Source organism: Bos indicus x Bos taurus, chromosome X, assembly GCF_003369695.1.
Source record: "Bos indicus x Bos taurus breed Angus x Brahman F1 hybrid chromosome X, Bos_hybrid_MaternalHap_v2.0, whole genome shotgun sequence".
NCBI classification, from domain to species: Eukaryota; Metazoa; Chordata; class Mammalia; order Artiodactyla; family Bovidae; genus Bos; species Bos indicus x Bos taurus.
This window is the reverse complement of record NC_040105.1, coordinates 14,410,295-14,435,877: the sequence shown is the minus strand read 5'-3', so window position 1 is coordinate 14,435,877 and position 25,583 is coordinate 14,410,295. Positions and strand designations below refer to the sequence as shown.

General features: G+C 43.4%; 1 protein-coding gene across 1 annotated transcript in view; it reads right to left on the bottom strand.

Moving 5' to 3' along the window:
• TXLNG (taxilin gamma) overlaps positions 1–10,229 on the bottom strand; it is a 43,534-nt gene extending 33,305 nt beyond the window's left edge. The window contains exon 1 of the mRNA XM_027534882.1: positions 9,894–10,229. Within this exon, the coding sequence (XP_027390683.1) occupies positions 9,894–9,995 (102 nt within the window). The 5' untranslated portion in view covers positions 9,996–10,229. The remainder of the gene's footprint in view (positions 1–9,893) is intronic.
• Between the last annotated feature and the right edge of the window lie 15,354 nt (positions 10,230–25,583).

Below are 25,583 nucleotides of genomic sequence, written 5' to 3'. Positions count from 1 at the left end.
GTTGCTTGGATTACTGAATTGCTCTATTAGCAAGACAAAGCAATTGAGTTAGTGATAATTGGGATGCCACACTCCTCACAAGTCTTAGGGAAAGGCCCATGAAAAATAAGCCTATTCTCTTCTGACAGAATAAACAACAAAAAGCAGATGCCACTTCTGATAAAACTGGAGGGCGGTGGTTCTCAAGTACAGTCTGTGGACCCTTCCAGGGAGTCTGCAAGCTAAAAAACTATTTTCATAATAATACTAAAATGGCATTTGTCTTTTTTGGTGTTGACATCTGTACTGATGGTACAGAAACAATAATGAGTAACACTGCTGGCTCCTTAGAATAAATCAAGGCAGCAGCACCAAACTACACTAGGAGTCATGGGTTTTGTCCTGCATCTTGATGTACCGGCGGTGGGGGCGGGGATGACTACTCTTTTACCTAACAATAATTTCTTTTAAAGACAGCTCACCGCTGTTTATTCAGACTTGGGTATTTGGCAGGTATATTTTCTCCGATATATATGACCAGAGTCTGTCACTTAAAGGCAAACAACTGACAGTATTTGTTGCCAAAGATAAAATTTGAGTTTTCAAGCAAAATTCAGAATTTTTGAAAACTATCTGCCACTGGAAGCTTCCAAATACTTAAAGACTTTTCTGATGAATTCTGTGATTTTGATATTGTAAAAAGTGTGATAACATTTGGAATATCAACACAATCCAGTAAACCAGTATTTTCTAAATGACTAATAGATGATACCACAAAATGATGCATGAGAAAAAACATCCATTCAAAGTGCAAAGTAGACCCATAGTTTTAAAACAGTAAAAAAAGTTACATAAGATTTCAGAACCCACATTGGCACCTAACCTTCAAGAACTATTGCTTGCTGAGTTTTGGTGTAGTATCAAAGAATTCCCACAATTATATAAAAAGGCTATTAAAATACTCCTCCCTGTTCCAACTACAAATGTGTGTGAGGCTAGATTGTCTTCACACACTTCAACTAAAATGGCATGTTTCCACAGATGGAATGCACAAGCAGATCTGAGAATTTAGCTATCTCCTACTAAGCCAATCATTAAAGAAATCTGCAAAAATGTAAAGCAATGCCATTCTTCTCAATTTTTATTCTGGAAAACAAGCTACTTTTAACTTTTAAAACAACACTATTTATAATGTTAATGTGTGGAATGCAGTTTCTTCCTCCTACTATTCATGACCTTGTAGAATTCTCCTCCTTCCCCTTGAGTGTGAGCTGGACCTACTGCCTGGCTTCTAATGCAGAGAGAATTTGGCAAACATGAGGTTGTCACTTCTCTGGTTATGTGACAAAAGACTGCAGCTTCCTTCTCTTTTGTGCTGGTGCTCTGTCTTGCTTCATTCGATGAAGTCAACAGCCATGCTGTGAGATGCCTAAGGAAAGGCCCTGGTGGCAAGGAAGCAAGGGAGGCCTCCAGCCAGCAGCTCATGAGGAACTGAGGCCCTGGTCCACCAACCTGCAAAGCACTGGATCCTGCCCACACCACATGAATGTGAGCTTGGAAGTGGATCCTGCCCACTCAAGCCTTCAGATGACTGCAGCCCATGAGGCCCTGAAGCACAGGACGCAGTGAAGTCACTTTCAGACTCCTGAATCGTAAATGTTGTGTCAGGTGCTAAGTTTGGGGACAATATGTTATACAGGAGGAACGGATAACTAGTACAAGGCCAGTTGATTTTTTAAGTGAATAATAATTTAAAATTGTTTCAATTTGTAAACATGGGAATCATTATGATATATAACCCACATAAACAAAAGCTTCTTGGGGTTTTCAATAATTTTTGAGTATGCAATAAAGCCCTAAAACCAAAAAGCTTGAGAACTGCCACCCTGGCCATGGTGGAGCAGGGACAGAGAGATGAGAGGCCAGCTCAGTGAAAGCAGAGTCTGAGACAGCTCCTGAACCCAGCAGATCCATCTCTAGGGAACATGCCCTGGGATTGGGTGGGAGGACCACGCCTAACAAATCAGCCCCTTTCCCTTTTGGTTAGGGCACTACAGTACCAACACTATAATCCACACGGGTGGGTGAGGGAGACTTGGTATAAGCCATTTGCCCTTGGCCTTTCTTTGTTGTTCCAGTTCATTCGGAAGCCTCTCCAACAGTACTTGATATACTTCTTCACTGAATCCTCAAAATTATCGTAAAGGGTGGTATCTTAGCTCCTGGACCAGGAATTGAACCTGGGGCCCTGGAAGTGAGGGTGCCGAGTCCTAACCACTGGGCCACCAGGGAAATCCCGAGTTGTTGTCCCAACTTGTAACTTTAGGCAGCAAAAGGCTCCAGAATGATTGTCACAGCATGTAAAGAACAGGGGCATTAATGAGGTAAATGAGAAGAAAAGAGGGGCAAACCAGTGCTGAAGTTAAGGCACAGGCACCTGATTTCTCCTACTGGTAAAGAAGCCAAGAAGGGGTCAGTGTTACTATCTATAGTGGTCGGTGCTAACATCTTAAACTGTGCAGATCATCTGCCTTTTAATCCAAGAATGATGGCATTCGATTTCACATTTAACTTCTATAGCCATTTCTTTATTAAAACGAAGGGTGCTGGACTCTATGACTTGCAAAATCACTTCTAGCTCTAAAAGTGTAATTCAGCGATTAACAGCAATCTGAGAGATACCTATGTCAGCCTAAACACCTAAGCAGCAGAAGGATCAGGAAATGAGATTTTAATATATAAAGCCGCTGAAATGTGCTTGGGCCTAATCTATTTTGCAAAGGGACAGGGGCTGGGCCACACATTTAATATCTTCAAGCCACAGACTCCTGAGAGGTAGAGTGGTCCTCTCCTTTTATGAGTTACCTCAATGCAGCATCCCTGTCCTGACTTCATGACATCATCCTTCACCAGCTCCATGTGGACCAATCATGATGCACCTTTGAAACACCAAACCTTCTCTTTTTTCCTTTGGCCTTCTCTTTGTCTTATCCGACTTAAACCCGACTCGTTCAGCTCTTTGTTAACACTACATTGTGTAGACTTTGGCAGGGTCTCTCTCTAAACCCTCTCCTTTTCAATTCAGCCAAATTAAACTTGGAGGTGCTTTTACAGGGAGTCACACTGTAATACATCTCCTAAATCAAACATCTTAAGGTCAACTTAGGGCATAATAGGATGAAACAAAAGCTGTAAGACTCACAACTCCCCTGGTTCTTGGATTACTATAGCTTCCCTATACCCTCAAAGACCCAACCCCACCCTTCCTAATTTGTTTTCATTTAGCAAAATCTATTACTCATTTTTACATCATGAGAAACGCTGGGCTGGAAGAAGCACAAGCTGGAATCAAGATTCCCGGGAGAAATATCAATAACCTCAGATATGCAGATGACACCACCCTTATGGCAGAAAGTGAAGAACAACTAATAAGCCTCTTGATGAAAGTGAAAAAGGAGAGTGAAAAAGTTGGCTTAAAGCTCAACATTCAGAAAACTAAGATCATGGCATCTGGTCCTGTCACTTCATGGCAAATAGATGGGGAAACAGTGGAAACAGTGGCTGACTTTATTTTTGGGGGCTCCAAAATCACTGTGGATGGTGAGTGCAGCCATGAAATTAAAGGACGCTTTACTCCTTGGAAGGAAAGTTATGACCAACCTACACAGCATATTAAAAAGCAGATACATTACTTTGTCAACAAAGGTCCATCTAGTCAAGGCTATGGGTTTTCCAGTAGTCATGTATGGATGTGAGAGTTGGACTATAAAGAAGGCTGAGCACCAAAGAATTGATGCTTTTGAACTGTGGTGTTGGAGAAGACTCTTGAGAGTCCCTTGGACTGCAAGGAGATCCAACTAGTCCATCCTAAAGGAGATCAGTCCTGGGTGTTCATTGGAAAGACTGATATTGAAGCTGAAACTCCAATGCTTTGGCCACCTGATGCGAAGAGCTGACTCATTTGAAAAGACCCTGATGCTGGGAAAGATTGAGGGCAGGAGGAGAAGGGGACGACAGAGGATGAGATGGTTGGATGGCATCACCGACTCAATGGACATGAGTTTGGTTAAACTCCGGGAGTTGGTGATGGACAGGGAGGCCTGGTGTGCTGCAGTTCATGGGGTCGCAGAGTCGGACACGACTGAGCGACTGAACTGATTACTCATTTTACCTACTACCTAGTTTTACTCACATTCAGTGAAGAGCACATTTTTATTTACTATCCTCAAGAAATGTGTTTAGAAAGCACAAGACACATGGAATATGGCTAATGGCTTCGGAGCCCAAAAAGCCTGGCCTTTGAATATACCACTTAAGTACCTGCTGTGTGGCCACGGGAGGTCAACCTCTGTTTCCTGATCTATAAACTAGAGATGTACAGGACCTACCTTCTAGAGCTGTGAGAAGATTACAGTGAATATATATTGCTACCTTGCAACAGAACTGTTTAAAATAATATTTGAATAAAGATGCACTTGCAAATTATGCAAAATGCCTGTGTTCTTTTTTAAAAATATTTATTTATTTGGCTGCACTGGGTTTTGGCTGTGGCAGGCAGTAACTTCCCTGCAGCATGTGGGAGCTCAGCTCCCTGATCAGGGATCGAACCCGAACCCTGGTCCCCTGCGTTGGGAGCATGGAGTTTCAGCCACTGGACCACCAGGGAAGTCCCCATTCTCACTTTTTTTTTTTTTTTTCATTCTCACTTTTAATATGACCCACATGTCAATCTAAAACATCCTAAATGAAACGTGCTTCCAAGCTACTGGCACATCTTCCTCATCAAACCGTTCTACTTTGTTCTGAGTAGGGAAAGAAGAAAAATGAAAAAGTGGTAGCTTAGCAATATTATTCATGGCAGACTACAGAGTAGGAAGTGGTGGGTAATGAGGGTTGTCCTGGGGATTTGGAAATGTAATGCAGAATGCAAATCAGTACCCTGAGTGATAAATGTTAATAAAATTATGTCAACAGGACAACACTGGTGATTTTATATATGTTTCCTTCAAGTAAGAACATTTAAGAGAATTTCAACTAGGAAATAGACTGAATCATAAAAACATACTAGTGAAAAAAAATACTCAAAGTTCAAACTCTTAAAGGGTCACTTGACTTATTTTATCCTCTTCTAGAAATGCCCTGCTTGGGAAAATTCTAAACATAGCTAATTCTCAATGGTGGTGAATATTATATTAAATCTGTATACCACTTTGCACACTTTAAATACTGTCACATCTATTATAATAACTAAAAGTTACTGATAATCACGTTAGAACCAAACAAAAGCTGCGGGGAGGGAGAGGCACAGGGATTTCTTTGGGATATTAGGTTAAAACTCCCTGGGTAAGCAGAATCTGTCCATGCAGTCAAGTACGTCGGTTGCATTATCAATTACACAATTATATACCAGCTCTATGCCAACGTCACCAACTCTGAGCTCTGTTATTTAATAAGAGTAAGGTTTTCTGGTGGTTGTTTTGTTTTAACACCCAGGGCTACCATCTATTCTGCAGAGGTAAGGAGATATTAGAATGCAAATACATTCTAAGTGTTTAGCGCAATGCAGGAAACGGTGAGTTCCTTTCCTTTGAAACACAACTCTGAAAAGTGTAAAATTGAACAGCATATCTACTGAAAAGAAAACTATTACAGTGACTCCTGTGAAGCATTCCACACAAAGGTAAATCACATGCACCCTGTTTTACAGAATCTGGATTTGGCATGTACATTCCTAAACAAAACTTCTCTAGTCAAGACCAATATAAATGACACAAAATAACATACACAACACCTTCCATAACATCATAAATGACTGTGACATACATATTATGATCTACAAAGGTGGCATGTGCTGTGTCTGGTCTCCCTTTTTACTGCTTTGCTTGTTTGCTTCTCCATGAAAATAAAATTTACCAAAGCTTGCTGATAGAATTAGATGACAATGTTGTAAACAGAAGATCACTTTGAATGGCACCCCACTCCAGTACTCTTGCCCGGAAAAGCCCATGGGCAGAGGAACCTGGTGGGCTGAGGTCCATGGGGTCGCTCGGACACGACTGAGCAAATTCACTTTCACTTTTCACTTTCATGCGTTGGAGAAGGAAATGGCAACCCACTCCAGTGTTCTTGCCTGGAGAATCCCAGGGACGGGGGAGCCTGGTGGGCTGCCATCTATGGAGTCGCACAGAGTCGGACACGACTGAAGCGACTTAGCAGCAGCAGCAATCTCTGTGCTAGGAGAGTGGAAATTCATCATCAAGTTTGCAAATGGGGAGAAAAACAAGATAATCAAATGGTTTCTTTCTATCCCATACTCTTGCCCCACCCTGACCTGATTTTTGCTCATTAAGTCGATCACAGAGAGATTCTGGGAAGAGGGAAGAATACAAAGGTTGGAAGATAGATTTGGGATTCCGAGGTGGCTCAGTGGGTAAAGAATCTGCCTGCAATGCAGGAGACCTGGGTTCAAGCCCTGGGTCGAGAAGATCCCCTGGAGGAGGGCATGGCAACCCACTCCAATATTCTTGCCTGAGAAACCCCATGGACAGAGGAGCCTGGCGGGTTACCGTGCATGGGGGGCAAAGAGTCCAACAGGACTGAAGCGACTGAGCGCTGAGAACACGCAAGACAGATTTACAGAATAACACCCTGAAAGCAACAGAAACTGCTCTTTCATATATGCTCCCCTCCAAACCAAGTAAAATTCGAACATGCCTGGCACTGTGCTGAACGTGTCACATCAACGCTTATGCTTCACAACAATCCTATGCATTAGGGATTAGCATCAGCCCCCTTTACAGATGATGCAATTGAGACTTAGAACGATTGCAAAACCTGCTCAAGGCTATAAAGCTACAGAGCTAATAAGTGGGAAGAGCCACGAGTCTTGACTTCAAATCCATACTATTTGCCCAGTGTTGTTTGTTATTCAGTTGCTAAGTCGTGTCCAACTCTGTGACCCCATGGACTGTAGGCCATCAGGCTCCTCTGTCTATGGGGTTTTCCAGGCAAGAATGCTAGAGTGGCTTGCCATTTCCTTCTCCGGAGGATCTTCCCAACCCAGGGATCTTCCCAACCCAGGGATCTAATTTGTGTCTCCTGCACAGCAGGCGGATTCTTTACCACTGAGCCACCTGGGAAGCCCATTTGCCCACTACCACCTACTTATTACTGTAGTGTAGATCCATGGGGTTGCAAAGAGTTGGACAAGACTTAGAGACTTAGCGACTAAGCAGCAACATGATGAAAGGATACTGGGTTCCAGACTCAGCTTCACCCCTTGGGCTAATTCCGTGACCTTGCTGAGCAATTTGTCATCTATAAATGAAGATTATGACAGCTGCTCAGCCTTCTCCATAGCATGAGTGATGCTGACAGAGTTAATGTAGGTGCAAATATGCCATAAATACTACAGGTCACCACATAAATGTAAGATTTCATTAATTTGAGCACAGATCCCATATACCTTTATCCTTCCTATGGGACCTAAAAATAAGTTTGCTGCTGCTGCTACTGCTGCTAAGTCACTTCAGTCGTGTCTGACTCTGTGTGACCCCATAGACGGCAGCCCACCAGGCTCCCCTGTCCCTGGGATTCTCCAGGCAAGAACACTGGAGTGGGTTGCCATTTCCTTCTCCAGTGCATGAAAGTGAAAAGTGAAAGTGAAGTCGCTCAGTTGTGTCCGACTCTTAGCGACCCCATGGACTGCAGCCTACCAGGCTCCTCCATCCATGGGATTCTCCAGGCAAGAGTACTGGAGTGGGGTGCCGTTGCCTTCTCCTAAAAATAAGTTTAAAAGTAGTTAAATAATTTTTAACACTCCAAGCAAAAATCTAGGGGGAAAAAAATCAACCTTAAGACATTCTAAGAAATGGCAAAAGAATAGAGACAGTAAAAAGATCAGTGGTGGCCAGTGGTTTGGGGGAAGAGAGGACGGGATGGAGGTTTTAGGGTAGTAAAACTCTTCAGCATGATATCTGTAACGGTGTATATATGTCATTATACATGTGTCAAAACTCTTAGAAGGTACAGCACCAACAATGAACCCTAATGTAAACTATGCACTTTAGTTAGTAGGAAGGTTATCAATATTGACTCATCAACTGTAACAAATGTACCACATGTTGCAAGATATAAATAATAGGGCAAAGGGATACCCTGTGAACTCCATAATTTACATTCAATTTTTGGTAAACCTAAAACTGCTAAAAAAAAAAAAAGCCTATTAATTTTTGAAAACTCGCCTCAAAGGGTCATTACTTCTTGGTCCTTTAAAATGCTAGTTGGTTAAATCTCAGTTCCTAATTCAGACTTTTTATCCTTTTGCTAAGGGCATAAAAAGGAACTCATGTCCTCAATTACAGTGGCTTTTCATTGGAGTCCTCCTCTGGGGGACCTACGAAATCAAACACTGAGATTGGCTCCCCACCCTCAGAGAATAAGTGAGGTGTCCAAAGTGACAGTGTTGAATCCCTAGAGTTACTTCAGTCCACAGCTTCTTTTTCAGTCCTGCAAGCACTGGATCTTTCTTTTTGAGTACAAAGAGAAAGAAAGGTAATTGAGAAGTAGTGACACTCTCATGCAGAGACGTGAAAACACCTAACCTTAGAAACAGGCCCCCAAAAGCTAATTCTTGACATTCTGCACAGAGGGAAAACCAACCTTTGTTCTTTTTCAAGTTCACGAGTCGCATTAGAAAAATATTATTTCGTAATTTCCTAAAGGAGTGATCTTTATGAGTATTCAAATGCATAATTAATTAACATTAAACAGCCCCAAGTGATCAAGCAGGACGTCCAACAAGTTGAACGTTTCAATCTGTTCACCGGCAAAGAACAAGACGGAGATTCCACCTTTCCAGTCCGTTTCCCTGCACTTCTCTCTTCCTGGGCCCTGAAAACCCTGTACCCCGTTCGTTGTGCAATCTTTTTCGAACTCCACCCACTGACTCCAGAACAAGTAGAATTCTCCCATTCTGAAGGTCTTGATTTTCCTGTATCCAGGGAGACACTGAAAACTCCTTGACGTGAGTCAAGTAAGGCAAGGGGAACGGTCCAGCGCAACTCCCAGATTAAGAGAGACCAAAGGCCAATGTAGGGGAAGCGCTCCGCTGTCCACTCACCGGGTGGGGGGGGGGGTCAATAAAGTAAGAAAAGGGGGAGAAATATAGGGGGAAGGAGGGCTGCATTGGGAAGACCGGCTATCCGCGATGTTCCTCCCAAGTCTGCGGGACCCAGGTCCTCCAGCATCTTCTCCCCACCGCCCGCCCCACGTGCAGCCATGCCCCTAGCACCGGGACACTGGCCCCAGGGCCTGGGTCCCGGGGGCCGAGCGACCGCGCTCGCCAGCCGGCGCAGTGGCGCTGGAGAAGGGGGGCTCAGCGCAGCCCCGGATCCCGCGCCGTTATCTTACTGCGCAACAGCCTTGCCCGCGCCGCTGGGACGCACCCGGCAGCGCGCCCCACGCACCTGCCGGGCGCGAGGGCGAGTCCGTGACCCCCGGCAGCCCCTCGACGGTGGTGCCCAGCGCTAGGAGCACGGGAAGCACGCGGAGGGCGGGGGTTGGGAGAGGGGACACCTGGTGTCCGGGGTCCCGCGACGCCGGCCGCACGTGGCTGTCACACCTGGCGCGCCCCCGCCAAGCACGCCTTCCCCCTCTCACCAGGGTGCGCCCCCTGCCCTCTCTCCCGCCTCCGCCGCGCGCCTCCAGTCCCCAACCATCAGACCTCCCACCCCACCCATCCTGGTTTCACTCTGCCCACCTGCTCCCACTGTCGTCACCCCCGGGACCGGAGAGGGCCGGATGTTCGCCCCATGGCTAAAAGGTAACCCGAGAGAGTGAAGAGGTGGACCCCGCAACAGCTAGCCCCAGCATTTCCCCGGCCCGGCAACAAGGCGGGCAGCCCCCACACTGACCTTCTGCCGCGGGCTGCGTCGCCGTCCACCCCGTCCGGCCTCAACTGCCTCCTCGGCGCCGCCGCCTCTTCCCCGCGCAGCCTCCTCTACCCGCGTCGCCATGAGGTGACGGCAGCAGCCAAACAAGCGGCCCGACAAGGGGCACGGAACCTCTCGGGCCTCGCGCCCCGCCCCTGAACCCCTCCGCCAATCGCCGCATGCAGGGCTCCCACGTGACCGGAGGAGGTTGGCCCCCGAGGGGACAGGACGAGATGGGGGTAGGGAGCACTGAAGCAGGGGCTGGGCTTCTGCAGGGCCGAAGGGCGAACCGAGGCCGCGCGAGTCTGCGCGAAGGGAGAAAGGGACTCTGGAGCGGACTACAAGTCCCAGCAGGCAGCGCGGCCACGACTCGCAGACGCGGACCAGGATTGAAGCGTAATGCGGCGTTGCGAAGTGCGGGAGAGTAGCCACTGTGCTGTGTGTGCAGCCTCCTGGGATTTGTAGTTTCCTAGGAGCGATGTACCAGTATCTTTATTATTCTACGGGAAAAGTTCAGAAATATTTCAGTGTTTGGGAAGGAGCGGGATCGGGGACACATTGTTGTGTTTTTGTTTTGGTTGCTCTTTTCCGGAACTGAGGCCAAATGACTTCGTGACTTTCAAGGCAGGAGAGTTGTAATGGCTTTCAGAATTTGCGGTTTCTGGCTCGGACACCTGTCCCGAGTCCTGCCCCTCCACCAGAGCTTTCAGCACCGCCTACCGATCCCGAGCTCCTGCGCAATGGGGGCTGCGTCATATTCGCCTTGGCTGAACCGCCCTAGCTTCTAGCACAGTTCTCCATCCACCCTTAGTTGGCGCTTAATACACATTGAACGTACTCCGCTTTTTCCGCCAGTCGTTTCGTTACTGAATTTTTTTTTTAGCAAACTCGGTTTGCTGAGTCCATTTTCTTTCTTGATGAAATTGGGGCAGGGATGGAGTTTTTCTCAGGAGTACTCCTTATTTATATCTGATGGAACCAGATGTCTAGTGACCAAGCTTCTTGATAGTCACACACTGTCATGAAATCCTAAATTGTTGCCTTAAATAATTCATTATGAAAATTTGTGTAAATCGTATGCTATTTTTTATGAGAGAATACAAAGCAGTGGTTGCAGGCCCCAACGATTTAATAACTTACATGAGAATAAATTTCAATATTGGGGGAATTCCTTCTATTAATTTTAATTATTTCTGTGAATTTGGGGGAAAGTACCATTATTTTACTTCACAGGCAGAACACCTCAGTCCAGCTTTGACATTTCAAAACTAGAACAACAGATAATTAACCTAGACTCTATATAAAAATGCCTAGAGTATATAAAGCTGATGGCTTCAGCCACTATTCCTCACCTTCTGAAAAGCAAAAGTCCCAGCCAGATGCAGAATAATCTATTGGTAATGCTGCTTCTAACTGACCTGGGGAATTGAGTGTTAAAACAGACTGCAGTTAATTTATGGTACAGGAGAACACCATGCAGCTACTAAAAATGATAAACATTTTTTATTTTTATTTTTTATAATCATTTTTTAAATTGACCTAGAAAATCTACATAGCACAGTAAGCTTTAAAAAAATCCATTTTTTATAGAATTGCCTGTATGTTTATAAAGAGATGTTTAGAAGGACATTAATCAAAATGTTAATAATGTTTTTCCCTGGGAGGTGAAACTTGGGAGTATTTTTACTTCATGATTTTCTGTATTGTTTGAAAATACAATATTGAAAAGGCTAGCTTAAAACTCAACATTCAAAAATCTGAGACCATGGCATCTGGTCCTGTCACTTCATGGCAAATAGATGGGGAAACAATGAAAACAGTGGCAGACTTTATTTTCTGGGACTCCAAAATCACTACAGATGGTGACTGCAGCCATGCAATTAAAAGACGCTTGCTCTTTGGAAGAAAAGCTATGACCAACCTAGACAGCATTCTAAAAAGCAGAGACATTACTTTGCCAACAAAGGTCCGTCTAGTCAAGGCTATGGTTTTTCCAGTAGTCATGTATGGATGTGAGAGTTGGACTGTAAAAAAAGCTGATTGCTGAAGAATTGATGCTTTTGGTGTTGGAGAAGACTCTTGAGAGTCCCTTGGACAGCAAGGAGATCCAACCAGTCCATCCTAAAGGAAATCAGTCCTGAATATTCATTGGAAGAGCTGATGCTGAAGCTGAAACTCCAATACTTTGGCCACCTGATGTGGAGAATTGACTCATTAGGAAAGACCCTGATGCTGGGAAAGATTGAAGGCGGGAGGAGGAGGGGACGACAGAGGATGAGATGGCTCGATGGCATCACCGACTCAATGGACATGAGTTTGGGTAAACTCCCGGAGTTGATGATAGACAGGGAGGCCTGGCGTGCTGCGGTTCATGGGGTCACAGAGTCAGACACGACTGAATGACTGAATTGAACTGATATATGGAACAAAAAAAAAATCAATAGTTATCTTTATTAAGAAAACAAAAGGACTATGCAAGTGACCTCAAGTCCTAAGAGGAATGAAAAATAGTTCATTGTATTTGTTTTAGTTGGTGGTGGTGGTTAGTCGCTAAGTCGAGTCTGACTTTTGCAATTCCATGGACTGTAGCCTGCCAGGCTCCTCTGTCCATGGGATTCTCCAGGCAAGAATACCAGAGTGGGTTACCATTTTCTTCTCCAGAGGATCTTCCCGACCCAGAAATTGAATCCAGGTCTCCTGAATTGCAGGCAGAGTCTTTACCCACTGAGCTATGAGGGAAGCCCTTTGTTTTAGTTATATACATTCTTATTTCAAAGGTATTTGGAAGGCTTGTAAACACACACACGATATGCCATGACGTACATATGTGTGTGAAGATACAGATATATGTCATATCATTCATTTATATACAAATAGGGAGAGAAAGAAATGAGAAAAAAGTGAAAATGATAAAAGGATTGAGAAAAATAAGATGAAGTCATGGGTGAGTTGATTATATGAAATATATGCCTTGTCCACAAGCTAGAGGTAAGCCAAATTTTTATTTTGAGCTTCTTGACAGCTGAGAAAAGAGGGAAACACAATTTACAGAGTGAGTCACAACATAAAAAAATAAAAGCAAACTGGGTGCTCAAGGTAAACATAGCTATTTTGGCTCCAGTGAGAAATATGAATTTCAGAGGTCTGCTTCTTATAATGTCCTTAATAGAGGTGGTAGCGTTTTAAAAATCTGTCCACAAGTTCCTTAATGCCCCTCTCTTCAAGGTGGAGTCTACCAAAAGAAAAAAAGAAAAAGGTGGAGTCTGATTCCTCTATTCTTGCAAGTGGGCCATGCTTAGTGATCCATTTCTAAGGAAAACAACTTAGCAGAAGGGAGAGAGAAAGAATAGTTTCTGCCTGGCTCTCTGGGTCTCAGATGACTCTCTTCTTCCTTGGGGCAGACTAACCTGATTTTTTATAGACCCCTTCTTTGTTTACAATTTTATCTTAAATACTTTCAAAGAGATTACTGTCAAGCCTGAACCCAAGCTCTGTAAAGCACTATCCTCTGCTGAAATCATTGTTGAGTTACGTTTTCAGTCTTCAAGAGCTATCATTTCAATAAAACAAACAAACAAACAAACAAACAAAAAGAGCTATCGTTTCTTTTTTCCAAGTCTTTAAAAGGCATCCCACGTTCTGTCTGCATTACATATTCTTACGTTTTTGCTCAAGGACTTATTGTTTTGGTTAAGAAGTGTTCCTGCCAGAAAGGTGAAGGTACAAGAAAAACAGCTCCTCACCAGTAGGGGGTATTCTCCCCTCCTCCTCCCTAAAGGCTATGCATTTACCTAAATATGGGCTCACTTATTTAGATGCTTCCCTTCTCTCAGACAATAAAGAATGTGCCTGCAATGCAGGAGACCTGGGTTCGATCCCTGGGCAGGGAAGATCCCCTGGAGAAGGGAATGGCTATCCACGCCAGTGGGGCTTCCCCAGTGGCTCAGCAGTAAAGAATCTGCCTGCAATGCAGGAGACATAGGGTCAATCACTGAGTCAGGAAGATCTCCTGGAGGAGGGCATGGCAACCCACTCCAGTATTCTTGCATGGAGAATTCCATGGACAGAGAGGATCCTGGGGGGTCCCACTCTCCAGTATAAGGGGCTTGGATTTTTTTGTTTTGTTTTTTGGCTTGCAGGATCTCTGTTCCCCTGCCAGGGGTTGAACCTGGGCCCCAGCAGTGAAAGCCTAGAATCATAACTAACCACTAGGGAACTCCCTTGAGTTGTTTCCTTTTAGGGCCTGTTGAATGGACTCCCCCCAGCCAAGTGGTAAATGAAGTGAAGGCAGGGGCTGTGCTCATGAAACTCCTATATTCTCAGCACCCAGGAGAATGCCAGGCTCAGAGAAAGCCCTCAATACGTACTTTTTGAGAAAAAGAGCCTCTGAATGGTGAAAATGCACTGACCACTTGGTTTTCTGAATCTATACAGATGAGGGCCAAACCTCCGATTGCCCATGTGATATCCTTTCTTGAGACCTCTCAGAGAGTTTCCTATACTGAGAAGACCTCAGGCAGCCACAGGACCAAGATCATCCCAGGGTAAACTTAGTGGCAACAGAAAGTGTTCATTCATCAGTTAAACATTTACCAAGCACCTACTACATTCTACTACATTGCATAAATGCTCAGTCGCTAAGTCTTGTTCAACTCTTTGCAACCCCATGCACTGTAGCCCGCCAGGTTCTTCTGTCCATGGGATTTCCTGGGCAAGAATACTGGAGTGGGTTGCCATTTCCTTCTCCAGGGGATCTTCCCAGCTCAGGGGTGGAACTTGCATCTCCTGTGTCTCCTGCACTAGCAGGTGGATTCTTTACCACTGAATCACCTGGGAAGCCCACCTACTGCATTCTGAGCCCTTAATTAGACACCAGGCATATCACAGTTTAGAAAAAGGGCTCTCAGGCCAACAATGGAGGGTGATAACAAACAGTAAAATAATTCATCTGGAATAATCTATATGGAATAGAATCTTAAAAAAAAGTGGATATATGTATATGTAAACTGATGCAATGTACAGCACAAACTAACACAACATTGTAAATCAACTGTATTCCAATAAAGAAAATTGAAAAGAAAAACTAGCATAACTCAGAAGATAGAGGTATTATTGCAAAGTAAGATCTTGAGCATATTTTCTACTAGTGAAGGGGAAGTTTAAGGAGGGTTTAAAATGACATCTAAGCCATATCTTGAAGGATGAACAGGTGTTAAAGTAACCATGCTAGTTTGACTTGTCTACCTCAGAGTATTTTCAGAGAAAGGAAAGCTCCTACCAACCTTTAAAATAGCCAAGGGTATTATTTCAACGAAAGAGTCGAATTTCATGTTTCTTGCACACTATTGGGGTTGCAGGTCATGCAAAGGAGTATTTGCCTTTCTGTAGAGCAAAGAGGTGATTGTTTGATTCGATTACCCAATGCTGTCCTTGGGTGCTCACCCTGATTTTAGTCTTTATAGGAATTTGGCCAGTTTCAGCGTTTGCTATACACTTCCATGTTTCTGGCAGACACTGTAAGATTTTAGAAATGTTATTATAGCCAGGTTGCTCAGGCATACTGGTGGCTGGCTGTGGAGGGTACGATTAGATTGGCACATGCTGGGGTGCCAGCTCCAGAAGGATCAGGATACTTCAAATAAAAACTCTTGTCCTGTCTGGAATATTGGGAGAGAGTACATGCATTTGAAAAATTCAAATACATATGTTGCATATATAGGCTTCATGAATTTTGTTCTGATTTATTTCCACAAGTCTCAGCCAGAATTACAGACTTTCAAGGAAATGAAAACTATGTATAAAGACAATGGTAACTGCCAAGTCACTTCAGTCGTGTCCGACTCTGTGTGACCCCATAGACGGCAGCCCACCAGGCTCCCCCGTCCCTGGGATTCTCTAGGCAAGAACACTGGAGTGGGTTGCAATTTCCTTCTCCAATGCATGAAAGTGAAAAGGGAAAGTGAAGTCGCTCAGTCGTGTCCGACCCTCAGCGACCCCATGGACTGCAGCCTTCCAGGCTCCTCCGTCCATGGGATTTTCTAGGCAAGAGTACTGGAGTGGGGTGCCATTGCCTTCTCCGAGACAATGGTAAAGACAAATACAAAATACTTGTGAGGTTAGGCGCTATTGAAGGCCTTGATATAAAATGTCCTGGAGAAAATATTTATGACTTGAAATACTATCCTTCTTCATCAGTGTTTTCTAAAGTTGGTCCAAAACCACAGTTTCAAACTCTAGTAAGATGATAAAATGCAGATTCCAGGCCTCCTTCTAAGATTTAATTTGGAGAAGATTGGCATATTTAGAGATATTTGTCTTCCCATCCATGAATGTATTAGTATAGTATATCTTTCTTTTATTTAGATGCTCTTTAATATTTCCTTCTATGGCATATACATCTTTTGTCAGGTTTATTCCTAGCTACCTTATATTTTTTGCATGCTAAGTTGCTTCCGTCATGTCCAACTCTTTGTGGCCCTATGAGCTGTAGCCCACCAGGCTCCTCGATTAAAATAAAAATATTAGAATGAAAGATTTCATTAAGCTAAGATTTCAATAAGCTATAAAGCAAATACAATGAATAACTAACTGTAGTTGATGCATCAATCATGTCCTGTCAAAAGGCAGAAATAAAAATTATTTTCATAGGCAAAGTTTAATATAAAGAATGGTTAACCCATATATTGGAGAGCCGAAAAGGCAAAATGAAAACCCTAAGATAGCAATTGCTAAAAAAACAGCTATGGCCTCTAGAACTGGATGAAAAAAAGAGAGAGAGGTTGGTGTTATTAAGAATGATAAAAACAACAAAGATTTGCTGTATAGCATAGGAAACTATATTCAGTATCTTGTCAGAAACTATAATGGAACAGAATCAGAACAAAGAGAATTTCGGTATATACATATATATGCACAATCAAGCTAGGCTTCAGCAGTATGTGAGCTGAGAACTTCCAGATGTACAAGCTGAAATTAGAAAAGGCAGAGAAACCAGAGACCAAATTGCCAACATCCGTCGGATCATAGAGAAAGCAAGGGAATTGCAGAAAACCATCTACTTCTGCTTCATTGACTGTGCTAAAGCCTTTGTGTGGATCACAACAAACTGGAAAATTCTTAAAGAGATGGGAATACCAGACCACCTGACCTGCATCCTGAGAAACCTGTATGCAGGTCAAGAAGCAACAGTTAGAACTGGACATGGAACAATGGACTGGTTCAAAATTGAGAAAGGAATATGACAATGCTGTATATTGTCACCCTGCTTATTGAACTTATATCCAGAACACATCGTGCGAAATGCTGGGCTGGATGAAGCATAAGCTGGAATCAAGATTGCTGGGAGAAATATCAACAACCTTAGATATGATATGCAGGTGACACCACTCTACTGACAGAAAGTAAAGAGGAACTAAAGAGCCTCTTAATGAAAGTGAAAGAAGAGAGTAAAAACGCTGGCTTAAAACTCAACATTCAAAAAACCAAGATCATGCCATCCAGTCCCATCACTTCATGGCAAATAGATGGGGAAACAATGGAAACAGTGACAGACTACTTTCTTGGGCTCCAAAATCACTGCAGATGGTGACTGCAGCCAGGAAATTAAAAGACGCTTGCTCTTTGGAAGAAAAGCTATGACCAACCTAGACAGCATTCTAAAAAGCAGAGATATTACTTTGCCAACAAAGGTCCATCCAGTCAAGGCTATGGTTTTTCCAGGAGTCATGTATGGATGTGAGAGTTGGACTATAAAGAAAGCTGAGCACCAGAGAATTGATGCTCTTGAACTGTGGTGTTGGAGAAGACTCTTGAGAGTCCCTTGGACTGCAAGGTGATCCAACCAGTCAATCCTAAAGGAGATCAGTCCTGGGTGTTCATTGGAAGGACTGATGTTGAAGCTGAAGCTCCAATACTTTGCCCACCTGATGCAAAGAGACAACTCATTGGAAAAGACCCTGATGCTGGCAAAGATTGAAGGCAGGAGGAGAAGGGGATGACAGAGGATGAGATGGTTGGATGGCATCTCTGACACAGTGGATATGAATTTGAGCCAACTCTGGGAGATAGCAAAAGTCAGGGAAACCTGGCATGCTGCGGTCAATGGGATTGCAGTGTTGGACATGACTTAGCGACTGAACACCAACATGCATAACTGAATCACTTTGCTCTACACCTGAAACTAACACAATATTGTAAATCAACTCCACTTCAACAAAAGAAAATAAAAAGAAACAAACGGACAAAAAAGCTGACAAAACTTAGAGGAGGAGCCCAGATGTCTAAAGAGGGGGTGCTGTCAATGCCAGGGTCTTTGAGGACACTGTGGTGAGGTTGGTTCAAGAGAAAAGCTGTAAGAGGGAATCAATGGCAACCACTGAAGGCATTACAACCAGAAGACCACTGCTGAGTTTATGCTTACAGAACCGAGAAACAAGTCCCTTTCTGCTTCAGCCTGCCCTCTAGCACTTCCCAGTGGCAGGGCCTAAGAGGGAACAGTGGGCCAAGGAGAAGGGCAGGGCATGGCAGCTCCAGAGGAAAGCTTCACAACCAGCGCAGTTGCCCAACTTCAGCTCTGGGTGGGCTTTTGTGGTGTCAGCAGCCCGAATGACAGAGGGACCTATTTATAGTGTCATTATCCATGCTAAATTTCTAAAAATAATTTCTTAGTATCATCGGCTATCCGACTCTGATGCTGGGAGGGATTGGGGGCAAGAGGAGAAGGGGACGACAGAGGATGAGATGGCTGGATGGCATCACTGACTGGATGGACGTGAGTCTCAGTGAACTCTGGGAGTTTGTGATGGACAGGGAGGCCTGGTGTGCTGCGATTCATGGGGTCGCAAAGAGTCGGACACGACTGAGCTACTGATCTGATCTGATTTGATCTGATCGGCTATCCAGTTCATTTTCAAATTTACCCTATTGTCTCAAGGCTGTATAGAGTGTAATATATATCTAATAACACATACTATATTTTTTAATTTATTGACGTGAAAGTCACATCATATAGCTACTTTAAATTGAGCAACTCAGTAGCATTGGGTACATTCACAATATTGTGCAACCACCACCTCTATCTAGTTTGAAAACATTTCCATCCCTCCAAAATAAAACCCTTTACCCAGTAAGCAATTTCTCCCCATTCCTCTGCTCCCTCAACTATCAATCTTCCTTCTGTCTGAATATTTGATATAAATGCAATCATGCAATATGTGACCTTTTCTCAGGCTTCTTTCACTCAGCACACTGTATACAAATTTTTATAGGTACATATATATATATATATAATTTTTAAAGTACCATTAATGTTGGAAAGGCAGCTGGCAGTGACTGTAACACTTTATCATTCCTAATATTATTAAGTTTTCTCTTTATTTTATTTTTTGATCAGTGTTTCATTGAGTCTGATTTTGGTTTATATTCATGCATTCATTTCTACTATCTTTTTTATTCTTTCTAGTTTTTTTGATCTGTAATGAAATTGCCTTATTGATGTTTCATATTGTGAAAGCAATATATATACTACAGATGGCCAAAATGCACATGCAAAGATGATTCACAACACTAATTATTAGATGGATACAAATCAAAACTACAGTGAGGTACTACTTCACCCTGGTCAGAATGGCCATCATCAAAAAATCTACAAACAATAAATGCTGGAGAGGGTGTGGAGAAAAGGGAAACCCTCTACACTGTTGGTGGAAATGTCAATTGGTACAGCCACTATGGAGAATAGTATGGAGGTTCCTTAAAAAACTAAAATACAACTACCATATGACCCAGCAATCCTAGTCCTCGGCATATATCCAGGAAAAAAAAAAAAACATAATTCAAAAGCATACATGCACCTCAATGTTCATTGCAGCACTATTTACAACAGCCAGGACATGGAAGCAACCTAAATGTCCATTAACAGAGGAATGGATAAAGCAGATGTGGTACATATATACAATGAAATATTACTCAGCCTTTAAAAAGAGGAAAATAATGCCATTTGCAGCAATGTGGATGGACCTAGAGATTGTCATAATGAGTGAAATAAGTCAGACACAGAAAGACAAATATCATATAATATTGCTTATATGTGGAATCTAAAAATGGGTACAAATGAACTTATTTACAAAACAGAGGTAGAGTCACAGATATAGAAAGCAAACGTATGGCTACCAGGGGATGGGGGGGTCAACTGAGAGAATGGGATTGATATATACATACTATTATATATATATCTTTTTTTTTTGCCCACACCACACAGCACGTGGAACTTCCCTCAACTAGGGATTGAACCCATACCCCCTGCAGTGGAAGTGCAGCGTCTTAACCACTGGACCACAGAGGAAGCCCAACACTACTATATATAAGATAGATAACTAATAAGGACCTACTGTATAGCACAGGGAATTCTATTCAATACTCTGTAATGGCCTATATGGCAAAGAATCTAAAAAAAAGAGTGGCTGTTTAGATGTATATATATGTATATGTATAACTGGTTCATTTTGCTGTACACCTGAAACTAATGCAGAATTGCAAATCAACTATATTCCAATAAAAAACTAGTATATAGCAAGTGAAAAACTTTCAGATTAATATAGAGTAAAAAATGACCACCTACAATCTTACTACCAAGACAGAGCCATTATTAACACTGTATTGGACAGCCTTCCAGTTTTTTCTAGATACACCAGTGGTAGGACAAACATGCATTTTTTTCAACTTTTTTTTTTTAATGGTAAAATATACATAACATAAAATTGACCATTTTTAACTATGTAGTAATACAGTGATTTTGCATCCCTCGTGAATGGGTGAACAGGGAACTGAATATCAACAGGTCTCAAGGTCCACTGGGTGGGTGACCCAAAACAGCCACCGGGTAAGTTTGAGTCAACGTGATCAAAAGTGAGTGGGATCAAGCCTGGGCATCCAACTGCCAGTTGGCTGGAAATACCAAGGGGCGGGGTGAGTTACTCCTGGAACTGCACTTTGATTTTGCAATCAGAGACAGGCAGGCTGCAGAGAGCAGCAGAGTTAAAGGGCTAGGATTCCTCTATAGATAAATTGTAAAGAAAAGAAAGAGATGGAGGGGAAACTGCAGATAAAACCGACTTACAGGACACATAAAAAAGTGGACAAGACTAAACGACGGGTGAACCACAAAGAAACCTGACGACCATAGAAGTCTCCTGGGGAGGGAGAGGGCGGTGACTCAGCTAGGATCCTCACAGGGGATGGGGATGAGGGGGCTGGCAAAGCTCTATTTCTTGATCTGCACTGTGGTTACCAGGGTGTTTGCTTGAAAATATTTTATTAAGCTACACATTTGTTTGTGTGTTCTACTTTTCTTTCCAAGAAAAAAAAAAAAAAGGTTAAAAATAATCAATGGTTTCCAGGAATTCCCTGGCAGTCAGTGGTTAGAACTTTGAGCGTTCACTGACAGGACCCAGGTTCAATCCCTAGTCAGGGAACTATGATCCCACGTTCCCTCTCCATATATCCCCATCTCTCAATTCCCACTACGTGGAAGCCACCATTCTCATCTCTAAACAATCTGTTTTACTTGCAATGATAGTTTGGACTAATAGGCTTGGGATTTTTTTTTTTTTTTAAGCTCTCTTATGATTTTCAGTTTTAGATCATGGTAGAGACTTCTACCTGCCCATTTTGAGATCAATTCTTCCTTCTTCCTTAGTAGTAGGAATAACCTCAAAGTACCAGTTGGACACACGGACATCAAGAGTAAGACCATATTTCCCAGCTTCCTCTGGAGCTGAGCTGGCAAAGTCTCTGCAAGTGGAAACGTAGCGCGGCTGGTTTCTTCTTCCAGGACAGCAGATGGCGCCGTTTGCCTCTTGTCCCTGTCCTCCATCCAGACGCTGGGAAGGCAAGTAAATAACCCTTCTAGGCCAGCATCAGTCGTGTCTGACTCTTTGCGACCCCATGGACTGTAGCCCACTAGGCTCCTCTGTTCATGGGATTCTCCAGGCAAGAATACTGGAGTGGGTTGCCATTTCCTCCTCCAGGGGGTCTTCCCGACCCAGGGATCGAACCAGGGTCTCCCATATTACAGGCAGATTCTTAACCATTTGAGCTACCAGGGATTCCCCTCTAGGCCAACACACACATGAAAATATACTGGGCATCACTAATTTTTATTAAGGAAATACAAATCAAAACTACAATGAGATATTACCTCATGCCTGTTAGAATGGTTATTATCAAAAAGGCAAAAAATAACTAGTGTTGTTGAGAATGTGGAGAAAAAGGAACTCCCATACCTTGTGGTACCGTAAATTTGTGCAGCCACTATAGAAAACAGCATGGAGACTCTTCCTAAAATTAAGAATAGAACTACAATATGATCCAGCTATTCCACTTCCGGCTATTTATATGAAGAATACAAAAACACTAATTTGAAAAGAGATATGCACCCCTATGTTCATTGATGGGTTTCCCTGGTGGCTCAGTGGTAAAGAATGCAGGAGACACAGGAGGTGAGGATTCGATCCCTGGGTTGGGAAGATCCCCTGAAGGAGGGCATGGCAACCCACTCCAGTATTCATGCCTGGAGAATCCCATAGCCAGAGGAGCCTGGCGGGCTATAGTCCATAGGGTCATAGTCAGACACAACTGAAGCAACTTAGCAAGCACACACCCGCCATGGATCAGGAAAGGGAATACAAATGGAAGTACGCTCTGCTCAAGGCTGATTGACAGTTTTAAGTTGATAACAACAGGAACCCAGCAGAGGAAAAGGAAGGAAGATCCCTGCTCAAGAGAATAAATGGTCCAGATTGGAGTAAAGAAAGGTGTAAGATTTCTGGAGGGATGTTTCCTGAAGTAATTGAAATGACTAAATTACCTGTGGTATTGGAATATATTGAAAGTAGACTAACATTTCTAGCAGAGGCTCTGGAAAAGAGTGAGTAATAGGTGTATAGAACATCAAGCAAATAATAATTAAGACAATTGTTAAGTCAGAAACCAAAAGAAAAGTTGAAGAAAAGTAACGTAGGGGGACTTTCCGAGTCCACCTAGAATCTGCCTTGCAATGTAGATGACGCATGTTCGATTCCTTGTCAGAGAACTAGGATCCCACATGCCGTGGAGTAACTGAGCCCAAGAGCCACCTCAGCAAAGGATCCCATGTGCCAGATGCACAACTAAGACCAGATGCAGCCAAATAAATAATTATTTTTTTTTAAAAGAAAAGTAGTGTATTCATAGGTCACTTGATGGCTAGCTTGTGAATAATATTCACATGAATAACGTAAAAAAAGAGATTAGGTTAACAAAAAACAACTATATCTGGAAGATGGTGATGGGGAAAGGCCTATGTGTGTGCACACGTGCGTGTGTGTATGTGTGCTGGAAAAGTTTCCTTAGTTCTTTCTTAATTTTCTCCTTTTCATTTTGTGTTCTCTTTCTGGACTTCTTGTAGCTAGATATGGTACATTCTGGAATGAGCCCCTAATTTTTGTCTTTTCTCTCCCATTTTTTCTACCTCTTGTTTTGCTCTGTTTTCTAGAAGACAGTCTCAACTGTATCTTCTAATACTACTTCTAATGACGTTTTGACCTATAACATCACATTGCTGCCCCTTCTAATGCAAACACTGTTAGTAGGGAGGATGGAGAGAAATGATACTGGAGAGGGAAGCAGCCTGGCTAGCCACACTTTTATATCTTTGGTTATATCCTATATCTCATTCCTGCTATTATTTGTACCTTCTTGTTTTCTTTGATCAACTCTTTTAAAAACTCATTTTGGCTTCCTGGATTCTTTGTCTTGTATTTCTGCTATGCTTATTTATTCTTTCCTTTTTTGTTGTTGTTGGCCAGACCTCGACCAGGGATTGAACCCTGGACCATGGCGGTGACAACACCAAATCTTAACCACTAGACCACCAGGGAACTCTTTATCTTTGCTTATTATGAAATCCTTTTGTTAGGGGAAGTACACTGAAACTGCCCACCCTGGCCAAGCACCACAGTAACCATTTGTGTGAGTTATTTTAGACAGGAGGTCCTGGTAAGGAACAGGGAACTAACAAGCTGCCACCAACTGGAAGAATTCAGGAAAGGGCAAAAGGAGATGCCATGTGTCCTTCCACCTCCCAGAATCCTCCTCGCTGGCATCCATCTTGGCTGAGCAATGTGTGTGCCACTAGGAAGGACCCTGAGTCAGAACGATTGACCAAAGACAACTTGGAAATTAATCCCATCACTATAAAACAAAACAAACAAACAAAAAACACTGCTCCACCTTTTCAAGTCTTTGCTGCGGCAAGACAAAACAGAGGAAATTACACACTCTCCTGACATAACTTCCCTTGTAGCTCAGTCGGTAAAGAATCTGCCTGCAGTGCAGGAGACTCGGGTTCGATCCCTGGGTTGGGAAGATCCCCTGGAGAGGGAAACAGCAACCCACTCCAGTATCCTTGCCTGGAAAATCTCATGGACAGAGGACCTGGTGGACTGCAGTTCATGGGGTTGCAAAGAGTCACGACTGAGCGACTAACACTAACCGGACATAACTGGTTGCCGTGACCCGGAAGTAACCTGGCTGAAACAACCTCAGCTAGGCTCCAGTGAGGTGAAGACCAAGCACAGAAGCCCAACCCAGAGAAAGCTCATGCTCTGGAAGCTGAACGTGAAGGAAACACAGCACAGTGGAAGTAACAAGAAGCCTAGCATGCTGGAAAGCAGGACAGCAAAACCAGCTCGGCAGGAAGCTCACGCGGCTCAGTCTCAGATTCCAGAAGACCTCCGGTTAAGGTAGGAAGTCCTCGCCCCTATGGCTAGAAGGACATATGACTAAAAAAATCTTAATTCCTTTACGATTTCTCGTTTCTTGTTTCATCAAACCCCCTGTGAACAGGCAAGCAGCAGTGGGTGCAACTGAGGGACTCTGGCAGGAGCTACTCTTCAGTGTGTCCTGAAGGCTCCACTAACTGCTGTGGCCTAGTAGCTGTTGCCTAAGCGGGTGAGAGTTCTTCTGTCCTTAATCTCCTTTGTGCCAAGGATCAGGCCAATGAAAATTGTGGGCACAGGTCAGGCACTTAGCAGTTTTTCTGACAGGTTATTAAGGGGGTTTTTCGGCACGTTCTTCCCATTGCTTTTTCCTCCCGTCCTTCAGCTCCTCTCTCCATCTATGCCATTGTTTACAAAGTATTGGGCAGGTCATCATCTTTCCATTTCCACAATTCCAAAATTGTGCTTGAAACCGTTTACCTAAGATTGGGACTTGAACCCTGTGGGAAGGACTCTAACCCAGCCAGAATCCATGGTGCCTGGTTTCAGGACCCAGTGAAGCTCAGGTTCTTGATATCTCATTGCAGAAAGAATTCAGTGAGAGACAAAGCGATATGTAAGAAATGGATTTGTTCAGATCCATTCAGAGAGAAGCACACTCCACAGAGTGTGGGCCATCACAGAGGGCGAGTGAGGCAGCCATGAAATGTAGGGTGGTTAGTTTTTATGGGCTGGGTAATTTCATATGCTAATGAGTGGGAGGATCATTCCAACAATTGGGAAACCACCCAGTCCTTGGTCTTTTGCTAGTGCCCTGGAACTGTCATGGCGCCTCTGGGTGTGTCATAGCTTACAGATTGAGGATCAAGGTTTAGTTGAAGTAAACTTGACTGCCATTTTGGACCCTTTTGATTTT